The 23308-nt window shown below is 44.3% G+C and overlaps 1 protein-coding gene across 1 annotated transcript in view; it reads left to right on the forward strand.

Moving 5' to 3' along the window:
- Positions 1–2683: 2683 nt before the first annotated feature.
- Positions 2684–23308, forward strand: part of Pde6b (phosphodiesterase 6B) — a 42406-nt gene continuing 21781 nt past the window's right edge. Inside the window, exons 1-3 of the mRNA XM_028867414.2 lie at positions 2684–3450; positions 18415–18567; positions 19057–19146. Of these exons, the coding sequence (XP_028723247.1) occupies positions 2983–3450; positions 18415–18567; positions 19057–19146 (711 nt within the window). The 5' untranslated portion in view covers positions 2684–2982. The remainder of the gene's footprint in view (positions 3451–18414; positions 18568–19056; positions 19147–23308) is intronic.

Consider the following 23308-nt stretch of genomic DNA (forward strand, 5'->3'; position numbering starts at 1 on the left):
CTTTCTACTGGGCATTTTTACCTGTGGATTATTATGAAAATGATGTCTAAATGTTGGGAGATGTGTTCACAGGTTTCAGTGTGCATCACAGATGAAACAAAGCTTTGAAAATAAGGTTACTAAGATGTTTTTGTCAAATAGCTTTAAGATGAAAAACTCTAGAAGATGATCTAAAGTTTTAGAAAGGCACATGTTGAATGCGGAACTCTTTAAGGTCAAGGAACAAGAACAAAGCAGCCCAATTATTACTAGCTGACATGCCTTTCTTGCTAGGATTGGTTGATGACCAAAGGTGATGATTAATTCCTTATACCCATTTTTGCCCTCAATCTCCTGCCCCCCCCCAAAAAAACCAACAACAACAACAAAAAAAAAACTATTGTTGTGCCGGGCGGTGGTGGTGCACACCTTTAATCCCGCTATCGGGAGGCAGAGCCAGGCGGATCTCTGTGAGTTCGAGGCCAGCCTGGGCTACCAAGTGAGTCCCAGGAAAGGCGCAAAGCTACACAGAGAAACCCTGTCTCAAAAAACCAAAAAAAAAAAAAAAAAAAAAAAAAAACTATTGTTGAGTGGGTATGCACCCTAAAGATTTAAAGTAGAGCTGACTGATTCTTCTTTATATACAAAAGTTTAGATTTGTGATTCCTTATAAGATTACCTTTCAAGATAAGTAATAGAGCATTGGTCCTTTCTTTGTAACTGCAAAATGAAACTTGCCAGTAAAAGACCTGACTGAGAAGAATACCTTGCTTGCCTACTTGGTTAATTTATAATAAGTTGCTTGGATATGAATGTATGTGGGTTCTTGGGATAATTTGTTTTTCACCTGCAATACTAATATTTAATCATGTGAGGAATATGGAAAACATGCTGTTTTTTAACTTGTATTCATTCACTTAAAAAACAGAATGTAACTACATTGTAATTTTTAGATTGCCTGAAAGATATACTTAAAATGGGCTAGAAGGAAAACATCAAGAATGAGAGTTAGAAGGAAAACATCAAAAATGAGAGCAGGAAATCATGAGGAAAATAAAGAATGGAGAATGCAAACAAAGAATAAAGAAAATGTCTGAAGGACACCATCAAGAGAGTGAGTGAGTGTCTTTTCCCCCACCCCCCTCAGACAGAAAAGTCTTAGTACGTGCTGACGTTGTGGACTCCTTTAGAGCCCTGTGCTGCTGGAGGCTGGTCCCCCAGGAAGCAATCGGTGGCCTGCTACCCTGAGCATAAACCCCAGCACTTCAGGGTTTGCCCACGCACCTGCCCCTCTCCCAAAGTGTTTCCCCTGCGTCCCCAGTCAGGATTGAGAGACCTCCAAGCAGATTCCTGAAAGGAAGCTGCACATGACTCAGCAGAGGCAAGAATTTGTGGGTACAGGTACCTGTTACACTCAGCTAAGCCCAGTGTATACACACAGCTGTGCACTTAGTCAACCTCTCCTGCCCAGGAAACTGCAGGTGCCAGCACTAAGCCAGAGTTTTATGCCGAGAAATCATTAAGCATGTGTACACCAAGCATACACCTTGTCAGCTGATGCAGAAAAGTCAAAATTATATGCAAACCCTATACCCTGGTGGGAAGTATAGTGATCCATGGAAGAGGCAAAATGAAGATGCTCCTGGGTAGTTCCTAGAGGTCCATGGTTTGATTTCTGGTTTCACCTGGAATAAGACCCAGAAATCCTTCTAATTAATGCATCTTATATTCTCATTTTTGAGGTTAGGTTGGGTGCTCTAGGCCAGCTCATACAATGAACAGAGTTCTATGTCCCTAGGCTTCCCTCTATCCATCAGCACTCACATGTTCTCATGTGCAGGCATGCACACCCTCATGTACTCACAGCCCCTGCAATATTCTTAGTGCTTAATGCATGGAGCTGGCCTGCAGCAGAGCATCGGGACAGCCAGAATTGAGTTTCTGAGCCACACTTTTTAATCATCACATCATGACTACCACAGAAGCCAACACCATGACACCTACTGACATCTGATGCACTCACCCTGGATGGACACACAGGTTTGCAGGTCTGTAAAACAGTGCTCACAGTACAACTGTAGATGAATACAGGACAAGAATCTAGCAACACAAATAAATATGCCTGAAAAGTAAGTTTCTATATTCAAAGTAGCAGAAAACACTTCCACCTGTCTGGCTCACACGACACTCTGTGTAATTCCACTGTCATGTAAACTTTATGAACTCTGAGGCCAGGGAAGAGCTAGTCCAGAATCAAGACAGAGTTTCTAGAGAGGACACGTGGGCCCAGGGCCCTGGTGACTGGTGACATCAAAAGGGAAAGTCCTGAGTTTATAGTAGGCAGCTGTTCAGCTTGAATGACAGCCACATGGCTGCAGAGTGACGCCACTCCAAAGCTGCGTCTTCCATAGCAGGTAAAGACCAAGGAGGGATGTGAGGAGCAACTTCTAACCAAGGATTCTAGGGACAGTCTGCGCTAAGATTCCTGTAGCTGTCTGTCTTCCAGGCATGGACACCTCCTTGCACACTCTGCATCTCAGAAGTCAACTGCAGTTCTGGAAGGCCATTGCTCACCTCCCTCCCAGGGTACCTGAGCTCAGGAGGACCAGGAACTTCCTGTTGGACCAACCCAAATCCTTCAGCAGCTCCCTAAACAAAGAGGGTCATAGCCTGTGTTTGTGGAATTATCTAGTTTGGGATGCGATATCAGGGCCTGTTACCCCAGAAGTGACTTGCCCTCCCTTAATTGCCCATAATTCCTGCAACAGACAGGAAGCCCCCCTAGCTTTACCCAAAACACCAATTCTAAATATCCAGTTTTTTGCAGGGGAACTGGGACTGCTGAACTGAGAAGAGAGAGGACAGGCTACTTCTGTGGTATGAGTCAGCGGTCTCCCCTGGGCTCCCTAATCATCACTAAGAAAGACTTTGCTGACAACAGTGTTTGCAGATCCATGTGTACCTGGGAGGAGTGAAAGCCCTGGGCACAGCAGCAGGGGCACCATGAGCCTCAGTGAGGAACAGGTACGCACCTTCTTAGATGGGAACCCCACTTTCGCCCACCAATATTTTGGGAAGAAGCTGAGCCCTGAAAATGTGGCAGGGGCCTGCGAAGATGGTTGGCTGGCGGACTGTGGCAGCCTGCGAGAGCTGTGCCAGGTGGAAGAGAGTGCAGCACTGTTTGAACTGGTACAGGACATGCAAGAGAGTGTCAATATGGAACGTGTGGTCTTCAAGATCCTGCGGCGCCTCTGCACCATCCTGCATGCTGATCGCTGCAGCCTCTTCATGTACCGCCAGCGCAATGGCATAGCTGAACTGGCCACACGGCTCTTCAGCGTGCAGCCAGATAGCCTCCTGGAGGACTGCCTGGTGCCCCCTGACTCTGAGATCGTATTCCCACTGGACATTGGGATTGTGGGCCATGTGGCTCAGACCAAGAAGATGGTGAACGTGCAGGATGTGTCAGAGGTGGGTGTCCTCCAGCCAGGGTGCAGAGGTATGCTCTGCCTTGGCATCCAGAGATTTCACAAGGACCTCAGGTCCAGGGCAAGGTTCTTGCAGCTCACCCTTCCCTACCCAATCTGGTCACAGTGCCTAGCCTCCTGTCTTTCCCTTCCAGGACCTAGTCTTTCACATTCCCAGTAAAAAGAAAGCGGGGGCGGGGGGCGGCGCGGGGGGAGCGGGGCGGGGGGGGGGAGCGGGGCGGGGGGGGGGGGCTCAAAGGGAGCTTTAAAGTGTCCCTTTTTTCCCTATGTGGACCATTCACACAGCTGCATAATTGTCACAGAAATACTATTTAAGAGACGTTCTCGTGGAAGATTTTCAGACTCAGCCTCTGGCCTTGCCAAGGGTTCTGTATCTGGGGTCCAAGGTCAGGTCTTCTTTATACATGGTAAGCACGGTGAGGACCTAGGGTAATTTCAGTGATTCGGTGAAGAGTCTTCCCTGAGTGACTATAGTAGTCTGCACAGGGCTCTGAAGGGGTCAGGCTAGGGCTGGTACAGAAACTAGCAGCCCCAAACACCAATCATGGCAGAGGCAGCTTTACCCACAAAGGGAGGGACCACACTGGTCCTGGAGGCAGAGAATCTGGGATTCAGGAAAGGGTGGGGATGGAGTGACAAGAGACTCAGGGGCCGGGATGGAAATGGACTGGTCTGTGGCAGGTGTAACCACCACAGAGCTCCCACAGGTGGGAAGCACTGTGTGTCTGGATATGCTGAGTGAGGTACTCATGATAGCGGCTTGTCAGCAGCTAGGGAGGGGTCAGAGAAGGTCCAAAAGTGAGTTCCAGGGATTAAGGAGCTCCACAGAAGGGCTGGGGAACAATCTCCTTCTCCCTAGTCCCCTCCTGTTTTTCTCCTTCTTCCTTCCTCAAGGGACCAAGGACACCTCAGCACCTGCTGCATATGTCAGCCACATCTAGTTTGGAATCCCAGAGCAGGAGAAGGTCCCCTCCTAGGCAGATCCCCCAGGGCAGTCACTACCCTTGCTCCCGGCCAAGTAAGAAGGCTGGGCAGGAGCGTGTTGCAATCCTCTTATCCTCATCTGTTATAAACAGGCAGCCACCCAGCGACCTGAATCTGCAGGATTATCTTGGCCTTCACTTTGCTTCCTTTTTAAGAAATGGGTCATCCATGAGCCAAATGGAGCAGAAATTACCAAGAAAGCAAGAAATTTGGTATATATGGGAGACTAGGAAAGGACATTAATATTCTAGTGCTCATGATCTACCCATCCTTCCTCATTTTCTCATCTTTCCCTCCCTCTTGCCTCCTTTCCTCCTTCCTTCTTTCATTCATTCCCATTCTTCCCCCTCCTTCAGACACCTCCATCCCACCCACCTTCAGACAGCCCTCAAATCATTGCCTCCACATATCCCTGACTCTGGGACTGGACTTCCAACTGCCCCCTTCCACACCAGAGTAATGGTGTTGCTTTGAGGGTCAGTTCAAGTTGCAGGGCTGTCCTAAATCCTATACCTATGCCTACCCATGTCCTAAAGCCCCTCTCCAGTGTTTCTAGTCACTTTTGTGGCCTAAAGATACACCCTTGGTGGCAGGGACACCATGCCTTCTCGTATGATGATTCTGTAAACTGCAGGTTGTGCTGGTTTGTATTGATCCCGGACTGGAGGAAAAGGAACAATTGTCAAAGTTAGCAAAATCCAGATTTCCATTAGCTGCATCAGGACACTCTTCATTGCTAAGGATGGGATTCTGGGTTCACATACTAGTTTTCAGCAAAATCACTGAGACAGAGAGCACAGGATCTCCCTAACACATTCGGTGCCCTCTTTGAAAATGGTGAAAGACATGGTGGACCTTTGCGGTTTGTTGTGTTGTTCTATAGTATGGAACACAGAACAACACAGGACTGATGTAAAAGTTTAGTTGCACGTAGGTACTCACTACACCTGGACACACTTGTCTCCAATTTTTACTGGTGAAACGTCTACTTCACCACGTGGTTGAAATGGTTAAACCAGACTGCTACTAAGCATAAATAGACCCTGAGTATAGGTAGATACTGAACACATCTAAACCATGAGCACAGCTAGAATCTGAATACAGGTATACCATGAGTAAGGAAGATCTTGAGCACCTAAGGATCGTGAGCAACATATATCACCAGTACAAGAAGGCCATGAGCATAGGCAGACCACGAGCACAGGTGAACTGTAAATATGACTACTTTATTGGTGCAGCTATACCATGAGCACAGGCAGACCATGAACGCAGGTAGAACAAGATCATAAAACAGAGCACAGGTAAACTGCCTACAGCAAGAGTTAGCAAGTATGGGAAACTGGCTCTCTGAGCCATGAGTGTCCATGTTCTTGGCATTGAGGGTATTGGACTGCTAATGGTTCTGATGTGATGTTTATTTCTGAAGCCTCATCTTCCTGCCTGCTTCTAACTAGAAGCACATCCTAGGATGTGGCTCTGTGGAGAAAAAAGTCTGCTTAAGGCTCTGCTCACATATCTATCCTGAGGGGAATCTACCTCTGAGTGAAGAACCTGAATCCATGGCCTGGGACTCTATCTGCCCCCAGACCCTATAACTGCATCTGAGTATAACAGCTGCCCCCAGGCTAAAAACTGGAATGACAGACATTCTGCTAGGTCTCAGGTTCATTACAGTCTTTCTGGTAACCAATTTAGAACTGAATAAGGTCTCATACTCCAAAACCACACACCCAAGAGCTCATAAAACCTAGAAGGTTGCCAGGCGGTGGTGGCGCACGCCTTTAATCCCGCTATTGGGAGGCAGAGCCAGGTGGATCTCTGTGAGTTCGAGGCCAGCCTGGGCTACCAAGTGAGTTCCAGGAAAGGCGCAAAGCTACACAGAGAAACCCTGTCTTGAAAAAAAAAAACCCAGAAGGTAGAGGATGGGTTCTCTGTCTTCCCCTTAACATGTCAGAATCCAACAAAACAGCATGATCAGCTGCCCCACCTAACTGTCTTCTGGAGACGTCTGTTAGCAGGAAGAAGGCCAGGACAGCACACATGATGTCAATCCAAAATACAAGTGGACAGAGATTCACCAAAGAATAATTATATTTATTTGACAATGGCAAATCATTGCAATGGGAATCCATATGTCCCGGCACTCTATTAATGTATTCAAGGAAGTTAAGACAGGGGGTAGATTTCAAAGACAGAAGAGAGAAAAATCAGAAGCTGCTCCATACAAAGTTCATTGGTCCTAGGGATAGGGATCAGAGGCAAGAGTTGGCAGCAGCTCACTGGTAGAGGTACCCATGATGGACAGGTATTCTGTTAGTGTGTCTTAAATGAATTGTCAAGACTCTTTCAGTCATATTTGGCTAGCAGGAAGCCAGAAGGTAAAGTTCTCAGGACTGGTTCCCTGCATTTTGTCACTAAGCTCCTTCTCATCAGGTATTGGCTATCATCTCAAGGCACTGGGACAACTGTCATTTTGTTAGGATATGAACTTCTATCCACACATGACAAATAGCAAGTACAATTTTAAAAGTAGCAATACAAAGTATTGTTAACAATAATACAATAATCTCAGTTTTCATGTTATTTTATGGGAAAAGGTTTATCTATTTTTATTTATTTATTTATTTATTTATTTATTTATTTATTTATTTATTTATTTATGGTTTGTCAAGATAGGGTTTCTCTGTGTAGCCTTGGCTATCCTGGAACTCACTCTGCAGACTAGGCTGGCCTCAAACTGCCTCTGCCTCCTAAGTACTGGAATTAAAGGCATGCACCACCACCACCTGGCATTTTTTAATGAAATAAAATATAATAAGATAAAACAAATAGGGATAGGACAAAATAATCAAACAAGAAAAAGAGCCAAAGAGGAAAAAAACACAAGAAATGCATATAGATGCAGAAACACATACATTTGCACACACAGGGATCCCATAAAAACACAAAACTGGAAGTCATAATATGTGCCAAGGACCTGTAAGATTTAAAAAAATATCCTGACTTAACATTATGAAACAAAGAACCTCCGGAGATGCTGTTGAGTTTATTTTCTGTTGGTCATCTACTGCTGGGCATGGGGCCTACCCTTAAGAATGGTTTGTTCCCCCAGTGAGACTTTCTTGGAGAAAACTAAAACTAATTTTTCATTTGCAGGTGGCTATCAATTCGAGATAGCTTCTCTTTTAGGTTAGAGATGGGGACATGTGTCCACCTATCCTTTTAGCTCTAGGACTCCATCTATCTGGAGCAGACCCATACAGGCCCTGTGTATGCTGGCACAGTCTCTGAGTTCACACGTGTGCCAGCCTTGTTATGTCTAGAAGGCCTTGGTTCCTTGGTGTTCTCCATCCTCTCTGGCTCTTACACTTTTTTCACCTCTTCTTCCACATAGTTTCCTGATCCCTGAGGGGAGGAATTTTATGGAGCCACCCTTTTAGAGCACAGTGTTCCAAGGTCTCTCCTCTCTTCATATTGTTTGTCTATGGGTCTCTGTATTTGTTCCCAACTACTGCAGGAGGAGGCTTCTTTTATAATGGCTGAGCAAGTCACAGATCTATGAGTATAGGAGAACATTGTTAAGCATCATATTATACAAATATAAGTTTAAAGGTTACCAACTAAACAAGTCAGATGACCACAGAGGAGTTGGTGGGACTTGCTATGGTAAGTCAGCCTCTCCCTTGTTTTTTGTAACTGGGTCTTAATTCTCCAGAGGAGAAACCCAGAAACAGTGCATAGTCTTGGCAATAACACAGACTTTTCCTCATCCAACCAAGAGCTGGTCGAGAGCAAATTTACCACTTAATTAAAATTAATCCCATAATTAAAGAGGAATTTTAAAAGTCCATTTGTATAGTTTTGAGTAAAAACTTGTCTTGGTGAAGTTGCCAAAGTTACACACTGGGTGGACAAAAAGGTTTCTTGGCTCAGATTCTGTCAGTTCTGTCTTACTGTCTATTGGCTGTATAATTCTAACAATATCATCATCCTTCTTACAACCAAGGAAAAATTAAAGGGACAGAGTTTTATGATACGGTCTTATTCTGACTATAGTTTTTCATTCTCTTGTAATTTCTGCCTTTGTCTGTACCATGAGACAGTTTTAAAGGCTTTCTATATTTAAAATTTATATCAAGGTGTCCAGATCTAGCTCACAGAGCTTTAGAAAAGAGTTATTATTGACCTTAATAGTTGAAAACTGTATCAAGACATTAGAGAAAAGAAAATAAATATAGAATCCAGTCCAATCTACAGATTAACAAAATAGTTAGAAGGCAGTAAACAGTTATAATATGGTAACAGGTTTTGGTTTTCTTTAGATGTAATTCTTCTAGTTACACTCATATTTTTTTCAAAAAGACTTGTTACGTGAGTTTTATCAAATTTGCCTCATCCAGCACCTCGTCTTATTATAACTTGATATGCTGTGTTTGGTTGATATTCCTCCGAGGCCTGCCCTTTTCTGAAGGAAATGGAGGAAGAATAGATCTGGTGGAGAGGGGAGGTGTCAGGGAGGAGACTGGGAAGAGAGGAGGGAGGGGAAACTTTGTTCAGAATGTAATGTATGAGAGAAGAATAATTTTTTTAAAAAACTGACTTACACAAATACAATTAGAAAAGTGATTTCTTATATAATAATCTCAGGAATGCTGAAGCAAGAAAGCCACACAGAGGCAGAAACTAGATGTAACTGTATTTCCTAGTCCCCTGGCCCCAGGCCTTCTGCTTAAACTTGTTAATTGTAGAGGTAGGACCCTCAAAGCCAGAATCCTGTGCACAACTTAAAATGTGTCATTTAGTTTGAAGGCAACGTCTATGAGAACACTTATTACTGATCCTCTGCAAAACAACTGTGGGCCCAGAAGAAATAGAAATAATCACAGATTCTTCTTAAATCTTAGAGGACCCAAGTAAGGAAAAAAGGAAATGCTTCCACTCTTGCTTACAAAATTGTGTTTCGTCAAATTGCTATAAGCTATAGAAAGCTTAAGCAGTTTTCTTAAATCTAGAAAAATATCTAAGAGCTAATAAGACATAAAATCTGCTGGGCAGTGGTGGTGCACACCTTTAATCCCAGCACTCGAGAGGCAGAGGCAAGAGAATCTCTGAGTTTGAGGCCAGCCTGGTCTACAGAGTGAGGACAGCCAGAGCTACACAGAGAAACCCTGTCTCGAAACAACAACAAACCTTGTTAAAAGCTGTTTTCCTGTGTAATGGAAAACTCAATAAAGATACAACACACACACACACACACACACAATTGTCTTCACGAAATATAGGACTTCTATTTCCTAGAGAAGTTATGAAAAGACAGAAAGATCCTATGAAGTGGATACATCTTGAAGGGATGCTATTAAAAACAGCCTGGAGGATGTGTGATGGAAAGGTGTAGGAACCATTAGATGTTGAAGGAACATATACACACTATATTTGCGAAGCGTGTGTGTACATCATGATGCAGAGCATGCAAATCGAGATCAATGCCTTGAACAGGGACTTGGTGGAATTATCTGGTTATTCCGGGTTCAAACATATTAGGGAAAGACCCAAAGAAAAACTGTCATTCTGGACCTTTAAAACAAACATTTTTAGCATCCAGCTACAGTAGCAGAGTCAGAGTTGGGGCGGGGTGGGGGATCACCAGAGCTGCCTGAAAAGTTGAGAGTAAGTCTCCATGTTAGTTGAGAGCTTCCGCACAGGGAAAGTGCAGGTAGAAAATGATTGAAGTTTTGTTTTAGTTAAATCTATTAACATCGTAATTGTTAGGAATTATTTATTTTTCTTTTTTATTTATTTATTTCAATTAATTTATTAATTTAGCATTCCAGTCACAGTCCCCCCTTCTCTCCTCCCAGCTCCTCCGCCCTACCCACTCTGTCCCCACCCCCCAATATAGTCCTGCACAGAAATAGTTGAAAATTTCAGGAAACAATTCAGAATTAAAAATGAAAACTTCTTGAAAATTTGTACCAATTGGGTCAGTACTTCCAGAAATTTTGTTCTTGTTTGTTTGTTTGTTTGCTTGTTTGTTTGTTTTAACATTGTGGATTAGACTCTGGTTTTATATCAATGCTCTATTTTAGAGAAACTTATCAATGTTTTAATAACACATAAAGTTCGTTTGTGAGATTTGTCCTTTAGAAATCTGTGGACTACTTTAGCTTTTAGTTCCCATACTGAATTCTTTCTCATACAAAAAGCTCTTTTTCTCTGGTATCTTTTGTATATAGAACTACATTTAACCAAGGTTTTTCTTTTTACTCTTATTCACTTTAATTTCTACTGAACTAAAGAGCTGATCTATGAAATAAACAATTTTAATTGTCTACCATGTATGCATTCTTCATGAGACTTTTAAAAACATTTATTGTGTGTCTGCACACACATGTGAATGCATGTTCACACATGCAAATGGTGAAGATCAGAGGACAACTTGTGGGACTCAGTCTTACCGTGTTAGCAAGCACCTTTATTCACTGAGCCATCCCACCAGCCTAGGAAATATTTTAGAATGTCCAGAAACATGTTTCTTTATACGGCAATTGATGTATCAGTATTTTAAGTTATTCAGAAATGACTTGGACATTGCATGAGTGTCAATAAATTCCATATACCATGGTGTAATTTTGAAATTACATTGAAAGTTCAAAATTAAGTAATTATTTACTTTCACCTAATTTACTTATTTTTAGCTAGTAAGTCTAGATTGTTTATGGCAACTGAGATATCAGTCTAGTGTAAGGGTCATCTTTTTTTTCTTTTTGCCTTTTTGTTTTGTTTTGTTTTCAATACATCCTGACTGCAGTTTCCCCTCCTTTCAATCCTCCACCCCACCTTTCCTCTCCCTCAGATCCACTCCTCTGTTTCGGAGGGTCATCTTAAGTCATCTCTCTGTCAAAGAAATGCCCTAAGAATTCGCTATGCTTTGGCACTCAAGAGCAATGGACACGCTTGTACACTGTGTGTACATATTCTTGGGTCACAATTCCACATCTGTGTGATCTTAAACATCTAACAGTGAAAAAGTCAGGTCTGTAGTGTACTTAATATTGACAACAGAAGATGTGTTAGCTTTAATTAGGCCAATGATATTATATTAGCCTTGTGAACTATACAGACAGATACCTTCATAGTTAAGTCTTCCTTCTGTGTCAAACCTATACAAAGTAGCAAACCCAGATGAAATCATACGCTGACCACTCTGAAGACTTAATTTTTGTTTTACCAACAAATTTAAGTCATCTTACTTATCAAAGATTTATTTAAATCATGTGAATGAAAAAGCTTTTGGATTAACATATTTTTAGCAAGCTTAGGTGTACTCAACTTATGAGCGTCCATTTATCTCTAAGCCAATTAAAAATTCAGCTCTTATAAATCTAATGTAGAAAAATCTCAGGTTCACCACACACACACACACACACACACACACACACACACACACACACACACACCACACTACATAATCATGCAGAGAAAAATAAAATCCAAAGTCTTTCTTTAGTTGGGAGCTGTGAGGGTTGCTAAATGAGGTAAGATTGTGCCCTTTGGTCACGTTTATCTGTAAATCTTGGTTATATACTTTTTTGGTCTTGATTGGGTAGAGTTAAACTTAAGCTGCAAGTGACCAAGCACAGGTTCCGTGAGGAGTCCTCACTCAGAAATGACAACCCCAAAAGCAGATCAGTGAATTGGAGCTGATAAAGAATTGCTAGTTGATGTTGGGCATGGTGGCACACATCTTTAATCCCAGCACATAGGAGGCAGAGTGTGCAGATTTCTTTGTGTTAAAGGCTACTCTGTTTTACACAGTGAGTTTCAGGTCAGTTTTTGCTAGCACCAATGGCCTCCACAGCAAACAAACAGACGAGTATTTGTGAGGCTGGGTGAGTAAATGAATGTAGGTCAATGGGTGAGGGGTGAATAAGTGGGTGAGTGGGTAGATGGATGAGTGAATGGATGAAGCGAGTGAATGGATGAGTAGGTAGGTGGGTGAGTGGTTGAGTCAGTGAGTTGGTGAGTGCTACAGAGCTGCACTGGTACCTGACTGGCCAGAGAGAAACAACATACCCTTATATCCAGGACAATGGAGTAGAAAGCTCTGAAAGGCTCAAGGAAGGACAAGACTGAGCCATGGTACAGTAAGAGCCTCAGAGCAGAAATCAGACTGAGGGTTAGGGTCTCCTGAGATTTCTTCCCCAATCCTTACCAAAGAGATGAGAACCCCTGATTCTGTGCACATAGTCTCACCCCTTCTCCTACTTATCATCCCCCTAAATGTCACAGAAAGTACCCTCAGGCTTGACCCAGGACATTATACACTCCTGTCCCTTCCCTGTAGTAGCTTCTCACTAGAGGGTTCTATTCAGCCACAGAGTCAGACCAGGACTCAGCGCTGAGTACAAGACATGGTGAGGCTGAAATGTATCTGGACATGATAGATCCATGTCCAAAAAGATGAAAGAGTAAGGGGGTGGCAGCGTTGTGACTCAGTGATGGAGCACTTGCAAAGCCTTGGGCTCTGTCCGCAGCACTGCAAGAGTGCAGAGAAGCTTAGTGATCATGGAAAACAAGGAGAGCATGGGAATCACTACTAAGACAGTGTCTCTGGAAGGAGGTGCTCTGTAGTCGGCATTTTCTTTGAGCAGCCAACCAGCTCCCAGATAAAGACACGGAGACTTATTATTATGAATGTCTGGCCTTAGCTTAGGCTTGTCCTACTAGCTCTTTTAACTTAGTTTAACCTCTTTCTATTCATCTATGTTTTGCCTCGGGGCTTTTTTTTTTTAACCTTTCTTTCATTCCGTATGTCCTACTTTCCTGCTTCCTCTGTGTCTGTCTGTCTGGCCCCTGGCATCTCCCTGGTGTCTCTTTTCTTTCTCCTCCAAGCCTACATTGCTCCTCCTACTTACTCTCCCTTCCCAGAAGTCCAACCTATACCTACCTCCCTCGCTATTGGCCATTCAGCTTTTTATTAGACCAATCAGGTGTCTTAGGTAGACAATGTAAAACAGCAACACATCTTTACATGTAAACAAATGTAACACATCTTTACATAGTTAAACAAATATTCTACAACAGTGCTCTGTGAGTCATGTTATGTATATTTAATTGGGAAGATTCTACTACCTGGAGATACATCACATCCCTGAGCAGATATGGCTCAAGACCATGCCTCCTCATACAGTAAATATTTAGGGTAGATGGGAATGGCTCTGGGGTGGAGGATATAGCATTGTAATGGAATGATAATGAGCAAAGTTCACTTTAGGTCACCCAGAAAAAGGCTGGAAGTTTTGACTGTTTTAACCTTTTTCTGTGTGTCCTTCTTTGAAGGACTTCATCTGAAATAGTCTGGAGGAGTGCAGCAGTCATTTAAAGGGACAGGCATTTCCCCTACATGGGAATTTGAATCACCCTATACATTTCTCTCAGCTACCAAAGGAAGCTAGGCTGTCTGGGTTATGGCTTCAGGAGACCCAGAGATGTTTGAGGTAAAGAGGGATGCAGATGGTTAGGGGTCAGCAGAATAGCAGACAATGAGCGTGAAGAAGTGGATCTTGGGGAAGTCTGTGCAAGAAGTGTCCCAGAAGCTCACATTATCCGTGGTTCATATGCATTTATAACTTGACAGTGAAGAGTTCAACTCAGATTCTGCAGGAACCTGAGTGTCTTCCAACTTTACCCACTTTTGAGGCTATCAATTATTCTGAGCAGGAGGTCGTGGGGAACAGAGAAGCCCTAAGTGGACAGTGGAGTGGAAAGAAAGGCAAACAGAAGCCTCTAGAAGCTCCTGGAGACACAAGGAGGACAGGGAAGGAGGCTGGAAGCTGCAGGGCTGCATGTCAATCTTCAATGTGGAATGTACATTACATCACATACACAGAAAAGATTTGCATCCATGGGTGAAGTCAAAGGGGACACTAGCTAATGGGGGACCTTGGGGACTATAATTACAGGAGGTGTAGGATCAGGCTGGGCTAAAAGGCTACCAGAGTCATCTGAAAGCCCAACCAAAGGCACGGCATCCCTGACTGACTGAAACACATGCATGAATGGCAAAGTGATGGAAATCAAGGAAAGGTAGAAATTTGGCTATGAGGAAGTAGTATGCTTAAGGCTAGAAGGAGACTTGTCCCAGGGATCTCTATATTCTTGTCTCAACTGTGGGTTCATAGAGGGAAGGTCAAAAGAGAAAATGCTAGCCAGACTTGGCATGGATATCCCCAGATATCTGTATCCCCAACCTCACTTAAAACCAGCTTCTCAGAGAGACACAGATATAGCCAAATCTGCCATGATGGACAAGCTGTTTCTGTCTTACCTCTGGCCCTGGACCCTAGCTCTTCTTTACTTTTTTCTTTAAGATTCCTGTCTTATGAGGATCATGAGAAACCCATAAAGATACCAAGATTCTGTGGGTGTAGGCTATGAGGTGAAGACCCCAAAGCAGTGTCCTGAGTAGGAAAAATATTTGGTATCTGAGAGACTGGTGAGGCTGGAGCAGGTTACTTCAATATAAAGATAGTGACTGTATTACTGGAACCAACATGAGACATGGATAAGAAGACTGGGAACGTGGTCAAGAAGGCAGAGAATCCAAGAAGGCAGATGCCACAGAGAAGAGGGCATGACAAATTAAAGGGATTTGAGAGCATTTTATTTATTTGTTTGTTAGTTTGAATTAATTATTTTTTAATTATTTCCATGCTTTATTTGATGAATGCACACAAGTAATATGTGAAATTACCCAATTCAATATTTTATTTGAAATTGTCACATACCGGTAAGTAGTAGGTAAATTACTATGTTATTTAATATTTCATTTTAGCAATATTTCATCAATATTTCTAAAACTATTATATAGACACATCATTTTTGAACTATTTACATATTGTATATTTTATTTTAATAGTGATAAATATCCATTATTTTATATAACAAGTAAAACTTTCCAGTACTCATAAGCATATGTAACTATTAGTGTCCATCTCTTTGGATTTTTAAATGATTACACAATAGAGTATTACTCGACTGTTAAAAACAATGACACCATGAAATTTGCAGGCAAATGAATGGAACTAGAAAAATCATCCTGAGTGAGGTAACCCAGATCCAGAAGCGTGGTATGTACTCATGTACAAATGGACATTAGCTGTAAAGTAAAAGATAATTATGATACAATCCACAGACCCAGAGAGGCTAAGTAACAAGGAGAGCATTTTAAAACCACAGCCTTGATCATATTTAATTCCCAGCAGGGGAAGGAAATGCAGAGGGAGAGCAATGAACAGAGGTTCCTTGGTGGAGGCGAGGTCAAGAGAAAGAGGCAGGGAGATCCCGGGCTATTCTGTGGTTTTGTTTGCAAAATGGGGCTTATACGGTGTATAGATAAAACGGGCGCTAAAGTGAGGTCTCAAATGTGGGGAGAAATGTGGCGGAAATAAAGCCAGTAAGAAAAGCAAGCTAGACAACCACTGTGCTGGCTGGTTTTGTGTCAACTTGACACAAGGTAGAGTCATCAGAGAGGAAGGAGCCTCAGCTGAGGAAATGCTTCCATGAGATCCAGCTGTAAAGTATTTTCTCAATTAGTGATCAATGGGGGAGGGCCCACCCATGGTGGGCAATGCCATCACTGGGCTGTTGGTCCTGGATTCTATAAGAAAGCAGGCTGAGCAAGCCAGGGGAAGCAAGCCAGTAAGAAGTACTCATCCATGGCCTCTGCATCAGCTCCTGACTCAGGGTTCTTGGCCTGTTTAAGATCCTGTCCTGACTACCATCAATAATATGGAAGCATAAGCCAAATAAACCCTTTCCTCCCCAACTTGCTTTTGGTCATGGTGTTTCATCACACCGATAGAAAGCCTGACTAAGACACCCACCTAGTATGGCCTGTGTGCCTTGCTCATTCCGAGTCACACTGGTAGACCTCTGTGCCTCATTTGAGGGCCAAGTGTGCTTCACCTGTGTCACTGGTTCCTAACCTTCCTGATGCTGTGACCCTTTAATACTCCTCATGTTGTGGCAACCCCAACCGTAAATTATTTTCGTTGCTACTTCATAACTAATTTTGCCACTGTTATGAATTGTAATGTAAACATCTGAGATGCGGGATATCTGATATGCAACCCCTATGAGAGGGTCATTTGACCCCCAAAGGGTTCACGACCCACAGGTTGAGAACCACTGATCTAAGAGTCAGCTATGTGGACTTGTGTGAACCATCTGAAGATCAAGTATATGTATCTTTGGATCATATAAAGGTCAAGTGTGGAACTGTGTGCACCATATAAAGATCTGTGTATATCATCTGAAGGTAATATCTTGCTCTGTGAAGAAATACTTCAGTATGCCTTGGTATACTGCTTCTAGAAGCAACCTGAAGATCAGGACTAGCCTCTAGTACTAATGGTTAGTCAGGAGATAGGCATGTCCAAATCACCAGGTACACAATGTCTCAGGATATGCTCAGAGAAAAGGGTACCCAGGAAAATTTCTTCCTTGGGAGGATTCACCATTTCATTTCCACATGACCAAAGCCATGTAGCTACAATTTAGCCAGAAAAAGCTAGTGATCTTCTACGACAAGATGTGAGTGTCAATCTCAGTAATGTCATCTCTGTCAGGACTTGCTGCTCACCTTTCTTTTCTGCTGTCATTCATATGCTGATTTACCTCCAGCTTGGTGCCACTTGGCAGTCAGGTGGCAGCTGCTTCTCTAAGGAGGAGGAAGAGTTGGCTCCAGCCACCTACATTCCATTGGGAGGATCGCCCAAGCTCCAGGCTCCTGGCAGCCTCCTTCTGAACACCTTTAGCTAAAACTGTGGCCTGGCTAACTTGCAACCAAGGAAATAGAATGGCAGCAGGGAACTTCTCAAGCTGCTCATGGGGCTAAGCGATGGAGAATTATAACAAATCACAAGGGCTACAAGATACGGTCCTAAGTCCGTCTGAGAGAATCTCTGTTAACAGTCAGCAGTGGGGTGATAGATGTCAAAGGTATTGACAGTAGTCCATCATCCGCTGGAGAGGAATGGGAGGGACATAAGCTGCTCCAGCTCTCTAGGACAGACCCTAAAGGGAGGCTAAAGTCACAGACATTCATTCACCTCTGTCACTGTGCCAGGGTACTGTGGCCTCATATAAATTAAGGAATAACCAGAAAGCAGAGAGTAAGGCAGAGGCATTTCTGTTAGGAGTGCCTGGCTCTAACTTAGTACCCTGAGCCTGGTTCAAATGACCCATTCCTTTCAGGGGTAGAACTAACTCCAGAGGCAGGATTCCTCTTACATCTTGGGGGTAGTAGATGTAGGAGGTAGGAGTTCTCCCTGAGCCCTCTTTGAATCTTCCCTGAGCCCAGAAATAGGCAAAACTCACCATATCACAAATAGAGTCTCATGGTGGATAGTGGTCTGTGGAGCAGAGCTTGAGTGCAGAGCTGGTAGACAGATTCCAAGATACAGGAAACTCTCAACTCCAGCTCCCCAGCCACACATGTCTTAGTGATACTGTGCCGTAACAAGCCACCAATCACAACAGAGTCCATCCTTCATTCAGTCATAGTTATCTTTCCAGGAAGGATGTGCAGCAGGTTTGGAGGGGACTGGACGTAGAAGGAGACAGTCACCTGGGCTAGAAGTCTGAAGGTAGGCAGTGGCTAGATTTGAGCATCCAGGAGACCAACTGTGCCCAAAAAAGACAGTGCTAGAGGACCTTGTAGGGGCTATTTGGGAGGAAACCTTGGGAGACTTCTTAGGAATCAGTGGTGAGGTGAACTAGGAAGAACCTTAGAACCTGGCTGAACTCTCTCTGCCCGGAGACTGTGTCCTGAGTTCAGAGGTAGGGCTACTGAACATTGTAGTACATTGTAAACTGTGACCTCCTAGAGCTTAGCCCCAGTGTAAAGACCTAAAAGGGCTGGACTGCAAGCACATCAATAACCTCCCTCCTCTCGCGGCAGTGTCCCCACTTCAGCTCCTTCGCTGACGAGCTCACCGACTACGTCACAAGGAACATTCTGTCCACACCAATCATGAATGGCAAAGATGTCGTGGCTGTGATCATGGCAGTGAATAAGCTGGATGGCCCATGCTTCACAAGTGAAGATGAAGATGTGAGTGTCCAGGAGATGTGTTTGCTCTGTGTGTCTGTGTGTGTACTACCTCGCAGCATGCTTTTGCTCATCTGCATGTCACTGCCTCTATTCATGTAGTTATGTGAGCCATGTCCCTTGACAAGTGTTGGTCTGATTCATGTCCCTCTGCTAATCTGAGTGTGTGAGCTGTGCTTATCCAGATGTATAAGCCATGTCCTTTAAATCAGGTGTTTCTGTTTATCTGGGTGTGTGAACTACACTCCAGCTGTTCCTCTTGTTGTGTATGAGTCATGTCCCTCTGCATGTCTTTGCATGTGAGCCATGTCCCTGCCCAACAGGACTGAGCTTGTGTGTGCAAGTCCACACCCATGAGTGACAAGTACAGCCTACCAGTATGTTTGTATGTATGTGGCAGTTCCTCCAGGATCTTTGAGGTATGTCTCTTTTCTGTACATATGTCCTTGAACATCTGGATTTCTGACTAAGCTGTTATGATTGCTCTTTCAGGTTTTCACAAAGTACCTAAATTTTGCTACACTAAACCTGAAGATCTATCACCTAAGCTACCTCCACAACTGTGAGACACGAAGAGGCCAGGTACCTGTATGCCCTGACTGGTCCTTCCCCAGCCTTCCGCCCTTCTAAGCAGTTTTCTCTTCACAAATGGCCAATCAAAGCATGATTCTGTCCTAACAGATCCAAATGTTCCTATCCATGTCATTGCCCATACAAAACTGAGCAGGGGCAGGGATGCTGTGCTCACCTAGGTAGTCAGATTATGAGGCAGAAACTGGAAAGGTCCTCTGCTCATTCCTGTAAGTGGCTTAGTAGGTACAGCTTCATGCAGAGCCACAGACAGGCTCCACTCTTCTCAGATACTGCTGCAAACCTTTGGAGGAACTAGAGTGAATTGTAAATTAACTAAGCACAGAGATTGGGCCTGACAGAGAATCTGGAATCTGTTTACTTTGCACGTAATAGAAACTTGAGTGTCCAACAGGGTCAGTGTGCTGGGTTTGTTTGTTTGTTTGTTTGTTTGTTTGTTTGTTTGTTTTTGTTTTTTAAGATTTATTATGTATACAGTATTCTGCCTGCATGTGTCCCTGCAGGCCAGAAGAGGGTACCAGATCTCATTACAAGTGGTTGTGAGCCACCATGTGGTTGCTGGGAATTGAACGCAGGACCTCTGGAAGAGCAGCTGGTGCTCTTAACTACTGAGCCATCTCTCCAGCCCGAGTGCTGGGGTTTTGAAACACATATCAGTGTGCCATAGGCTACAGCACAAGAGTTTAGATTAGGTCTCAAGGCAAAGTCCTCCTACCTGAGTCTCAGTCTGTGGGAGCCTTCAAGAAATCCCAAACGAGCTGGGTGTGACCATACATGTCTGCATCCTAGCGCTCATGAGTCAGAGGAAGGGTGTCTTAATCAGTGTTCTGTTGCTGTGAAGATACACCACGACCACAGCATCTCTTATAAAGGAAATCATTTTGCTGGGGCTTGCTTATAGTTTCAGAGTTTTAGTTCATTGTCATCAAGAGGGAAAGCATGGTAGCATGCAGGTAGGCATGGTACTAGAGAAATCGAGGGTTCTACATCTGCATCCAAAGGCAGCAGGGTGAGAGAGCCACACTGGGCCTGGCTTGGGCTTCTGAAACCTCAAAGCCCACCCCTAGTGGCACACTTCTTCCAACAAGGCCACACCTAACTGCCATTCCCTGATGACCAGGCTCTCAAATATATGAGCCTATGGGGGGCATTCTTATTCAAACCACCACACAGGGCAGTCACAAGTTTAAGGATAGCCTGGGATATATAGCAAGACCTTGTCTCAAAGAAAGGGGGCCAGGGAGGGAGGGAAGAGTGGAGAGGGGGGAGAAGAAAAGGAGGAGAGGAGAGGGGAGGGGAGGAGAGAAGGGGAGGGGAGGGGAGGGGAGGGGAGGAGGGAGAGGAGAGAAGAGGGGAGGGGAGGGGAGGGGGGAGAGGAGAGGAGAGGAGAGGGGAGGGGAGGGGGGAGAGGAGAGGAAGGTAAAAGGGAGAAAGGGAACTATCTTGAATGGGTGGTAGCACATTCTGTGCCCAAAGCTAGGAAAGTCAGCTGTACACAAGGCTTTGGGAACATGCTAGATGGCAAGTTACTCTGTGTTTTCCAGACTTTTTGTTCTGCCTGTGAGTGCTGCCATACCTTGGCTACCAAATACAGAAATGTGAAAATGTCAGAGAAGAGAGTCGGAGCCAGGGTTGGGGGCCACTGAGGCCATCTTGATGGCTTGTCACCATGTGGTACTGGTCACTTGTCAAGAGATCTCTGATACAGATACTTCAGGTTCAAGGCATAGCCTGGATCCATTGGTCTACCAAATTTATGGTCTACATGTGGGTACAGGACAAAAACCCAGGAAGAAAAAAGGCCCAGGGTCCTTTCAATTACGGCTGGACCTTTGCAGAAAGTACCCAGGTATGACCCTGAGGGGAGAGGAGAAGAGTGAGGCTGAGAGAGAAGGGTGAGGTAGGGAAACAAGGCCTGCACATGAGGAACTGAAACCTCAACTAGACCACAGAAGAGCTGCAGTGGAGCAAGGGCAGGAAAGCCGAGTCAGGACTGGCTGGGCTATCCAGGGACTGTGGGGATGGCAACACCAGTGAGGGACACTGTCTGGAGGGGGCAGGACTGACTGGGCTATCCGGGGACTGTGGGGATGGCAACACCAGTGAGGGATACTGTCTGGAGGGGGCAGGACCGGCTGGGCTATCCAGGGACTGTGGGGATGGCAACACCAGCGAGGGACACTGTCTGGAGGGGTCAGGACTGGAGGCAAGAAGCCCAGACCATTCTGGGATGGGAGGGGCATGTGGGCTGAAACAGGTGGAGCCCTGAGAATAGTTCAGAGAGGGGAAATGATGATGGGCTGACGGAAAAGGAGGGAACAATAGGCTTGTTGGAGGTGCCACAGAGGTAAGTGGTCATTTATAGGTTTCAATCTTCATTGTGATGTCAGAAGAAAAAGTAGAGAAAGGAGTATTCCTTTCTCCTCCATACCCACCACATAACCTATAACCCACAACAGTGATATATATATCACACAAAACAGATGCACACCCCCCAGAGATAAGCCAACCACAATTCACCACAACACACACAGCACAGAGACACACACCATGCACTATATACTTGTTGTCTGCTCCACACCATCAAATACACATCACCATGTGCATTTCAGATACAATTCATACCTACATACATTCATCCCCACATGGCTCTCACACAGCTACAGAGGCCTGTTCTCTCCATCCCCTATCCCAGATGTCTTAGTCAGTGTTTTATTGCCGTGAAGAGACACCATCACCATGGCAACTCTTAGGAAAGAAAGCATTTAATTGGGGCTTGCCTACAGTTGCAGAGGTTTTGTCCATTATCATCATGGCAGGGAGCTTGGTGGCACACAGGCAGACATGGGGCTGGAGAAGGAGCTGAGAGTCCTCCATCTGTATCTGCAGGTACCAGGAGAAGAGATCCATGCTGGGTCTGGCTTGGGCTTTTGAAATCTCACCCCCACTTTCTCTAACAAGGCCATGCTTCCTAATCCTTCTCAATTAGTACCACTTGACGGTGACTAAACATTCGAATCTATGAGCCTATGGGGGCCATTCTTATTCAAACCACCACACCAGGTGTGCCCAGGTGTCCTGTACTGCTCACTTCTGCCTGCACTCACTTATTCTTTTGAGGAAAGTGGATGCTGTCCATAACTGCTGCCCAGCCATCTTCTACAACACACATAGGTCTGTCTTCACTTAAAGAAAGTCATTCTTCTCTCTCCACTCTCCTGATAGACTAAGTCAAAACTGGAACCTCAGAGTCAGTCTGTGCCCCTCATAGGTGTGGTTATTTGTGTCCATTTGAAACTGTGTGCTCTAGCAGAACCCACCCCGCTGCAGTCACCCTTCACCCCTACCAGCACAGCCAGCCTCAGATAACAATGTCAATTCTCTGTCACTATCCTTTTGCTTATTCTGGACATTTCATTCAAGTTTTCCATGTTACTGTTTCCTTTTGTTGTTACTATTGTTGCTTTGCATGTGTTATTTGTGGGGGTGGGCACAGGGCATGGCATAAGTATAGAGATCAGAGGACTGCTTGCCAGAGTTCATTCTCTCTCCCCACTATGTGGGTTCTGGGGATCGAACAAAGGTCAGGAAGCTTGGTGGCAGGTATCCTTACCCACTGATCCACCTCACTATCCCCCTTTATATTACTTCATAGTCTCTTTTTTAACAGTTTTAGATTTACAGAGTTGAACCAAATTTGTACAGCCCTCACCAGCAGGTAGTTTCTTCAACATCTTTCATTGGTGTCATGAAGTTACCACAGTTAATGAACCAGCACTGACTGACACATTGTTAAAGTCCACACTTGATTCACATTTCCTCAGCTTTCACTCTTTCTGTCTATCCCAGAATGCCATCCCAAATCCCACAGGATGCTCAGTTGTCACATTTTCTCAGGCCTCTCTTGTTCAAGAAAGTTTGTCATATCTGCTTGTTTCCCATGACCTTGATAGAGAAGCCTGGCTAGCACTGTTCATGGTGTTGGAATTGTTCTGATGTTATTCTTGTGATTAGACTTGTGTGACTGGGCTTTAGAGGCTAAAAGCCTTTCCACTGCATCACATGGGGTACTTCCATCATAGGGCCTACCAGAAAAACAGTAAACAGATATCCTTACATATATATCCTTACATATGCATATATCCTTATACAT

This window comes from Peromyscus leucopus, chromosome 10 (genome assembly GCF_004664715.2).
Source record: "Peromyscus leucopus breed LL Stock chromosome 10, UCI_PerLeu_2.1, whole genome shotgun sequence".
Classification (NCBI taxonomy): Eukaryota; Metazoa; Chordata; class Mammalia; order Rodentia; family Cricetidae; genus Peromyscus; species Peromyscus leucopus.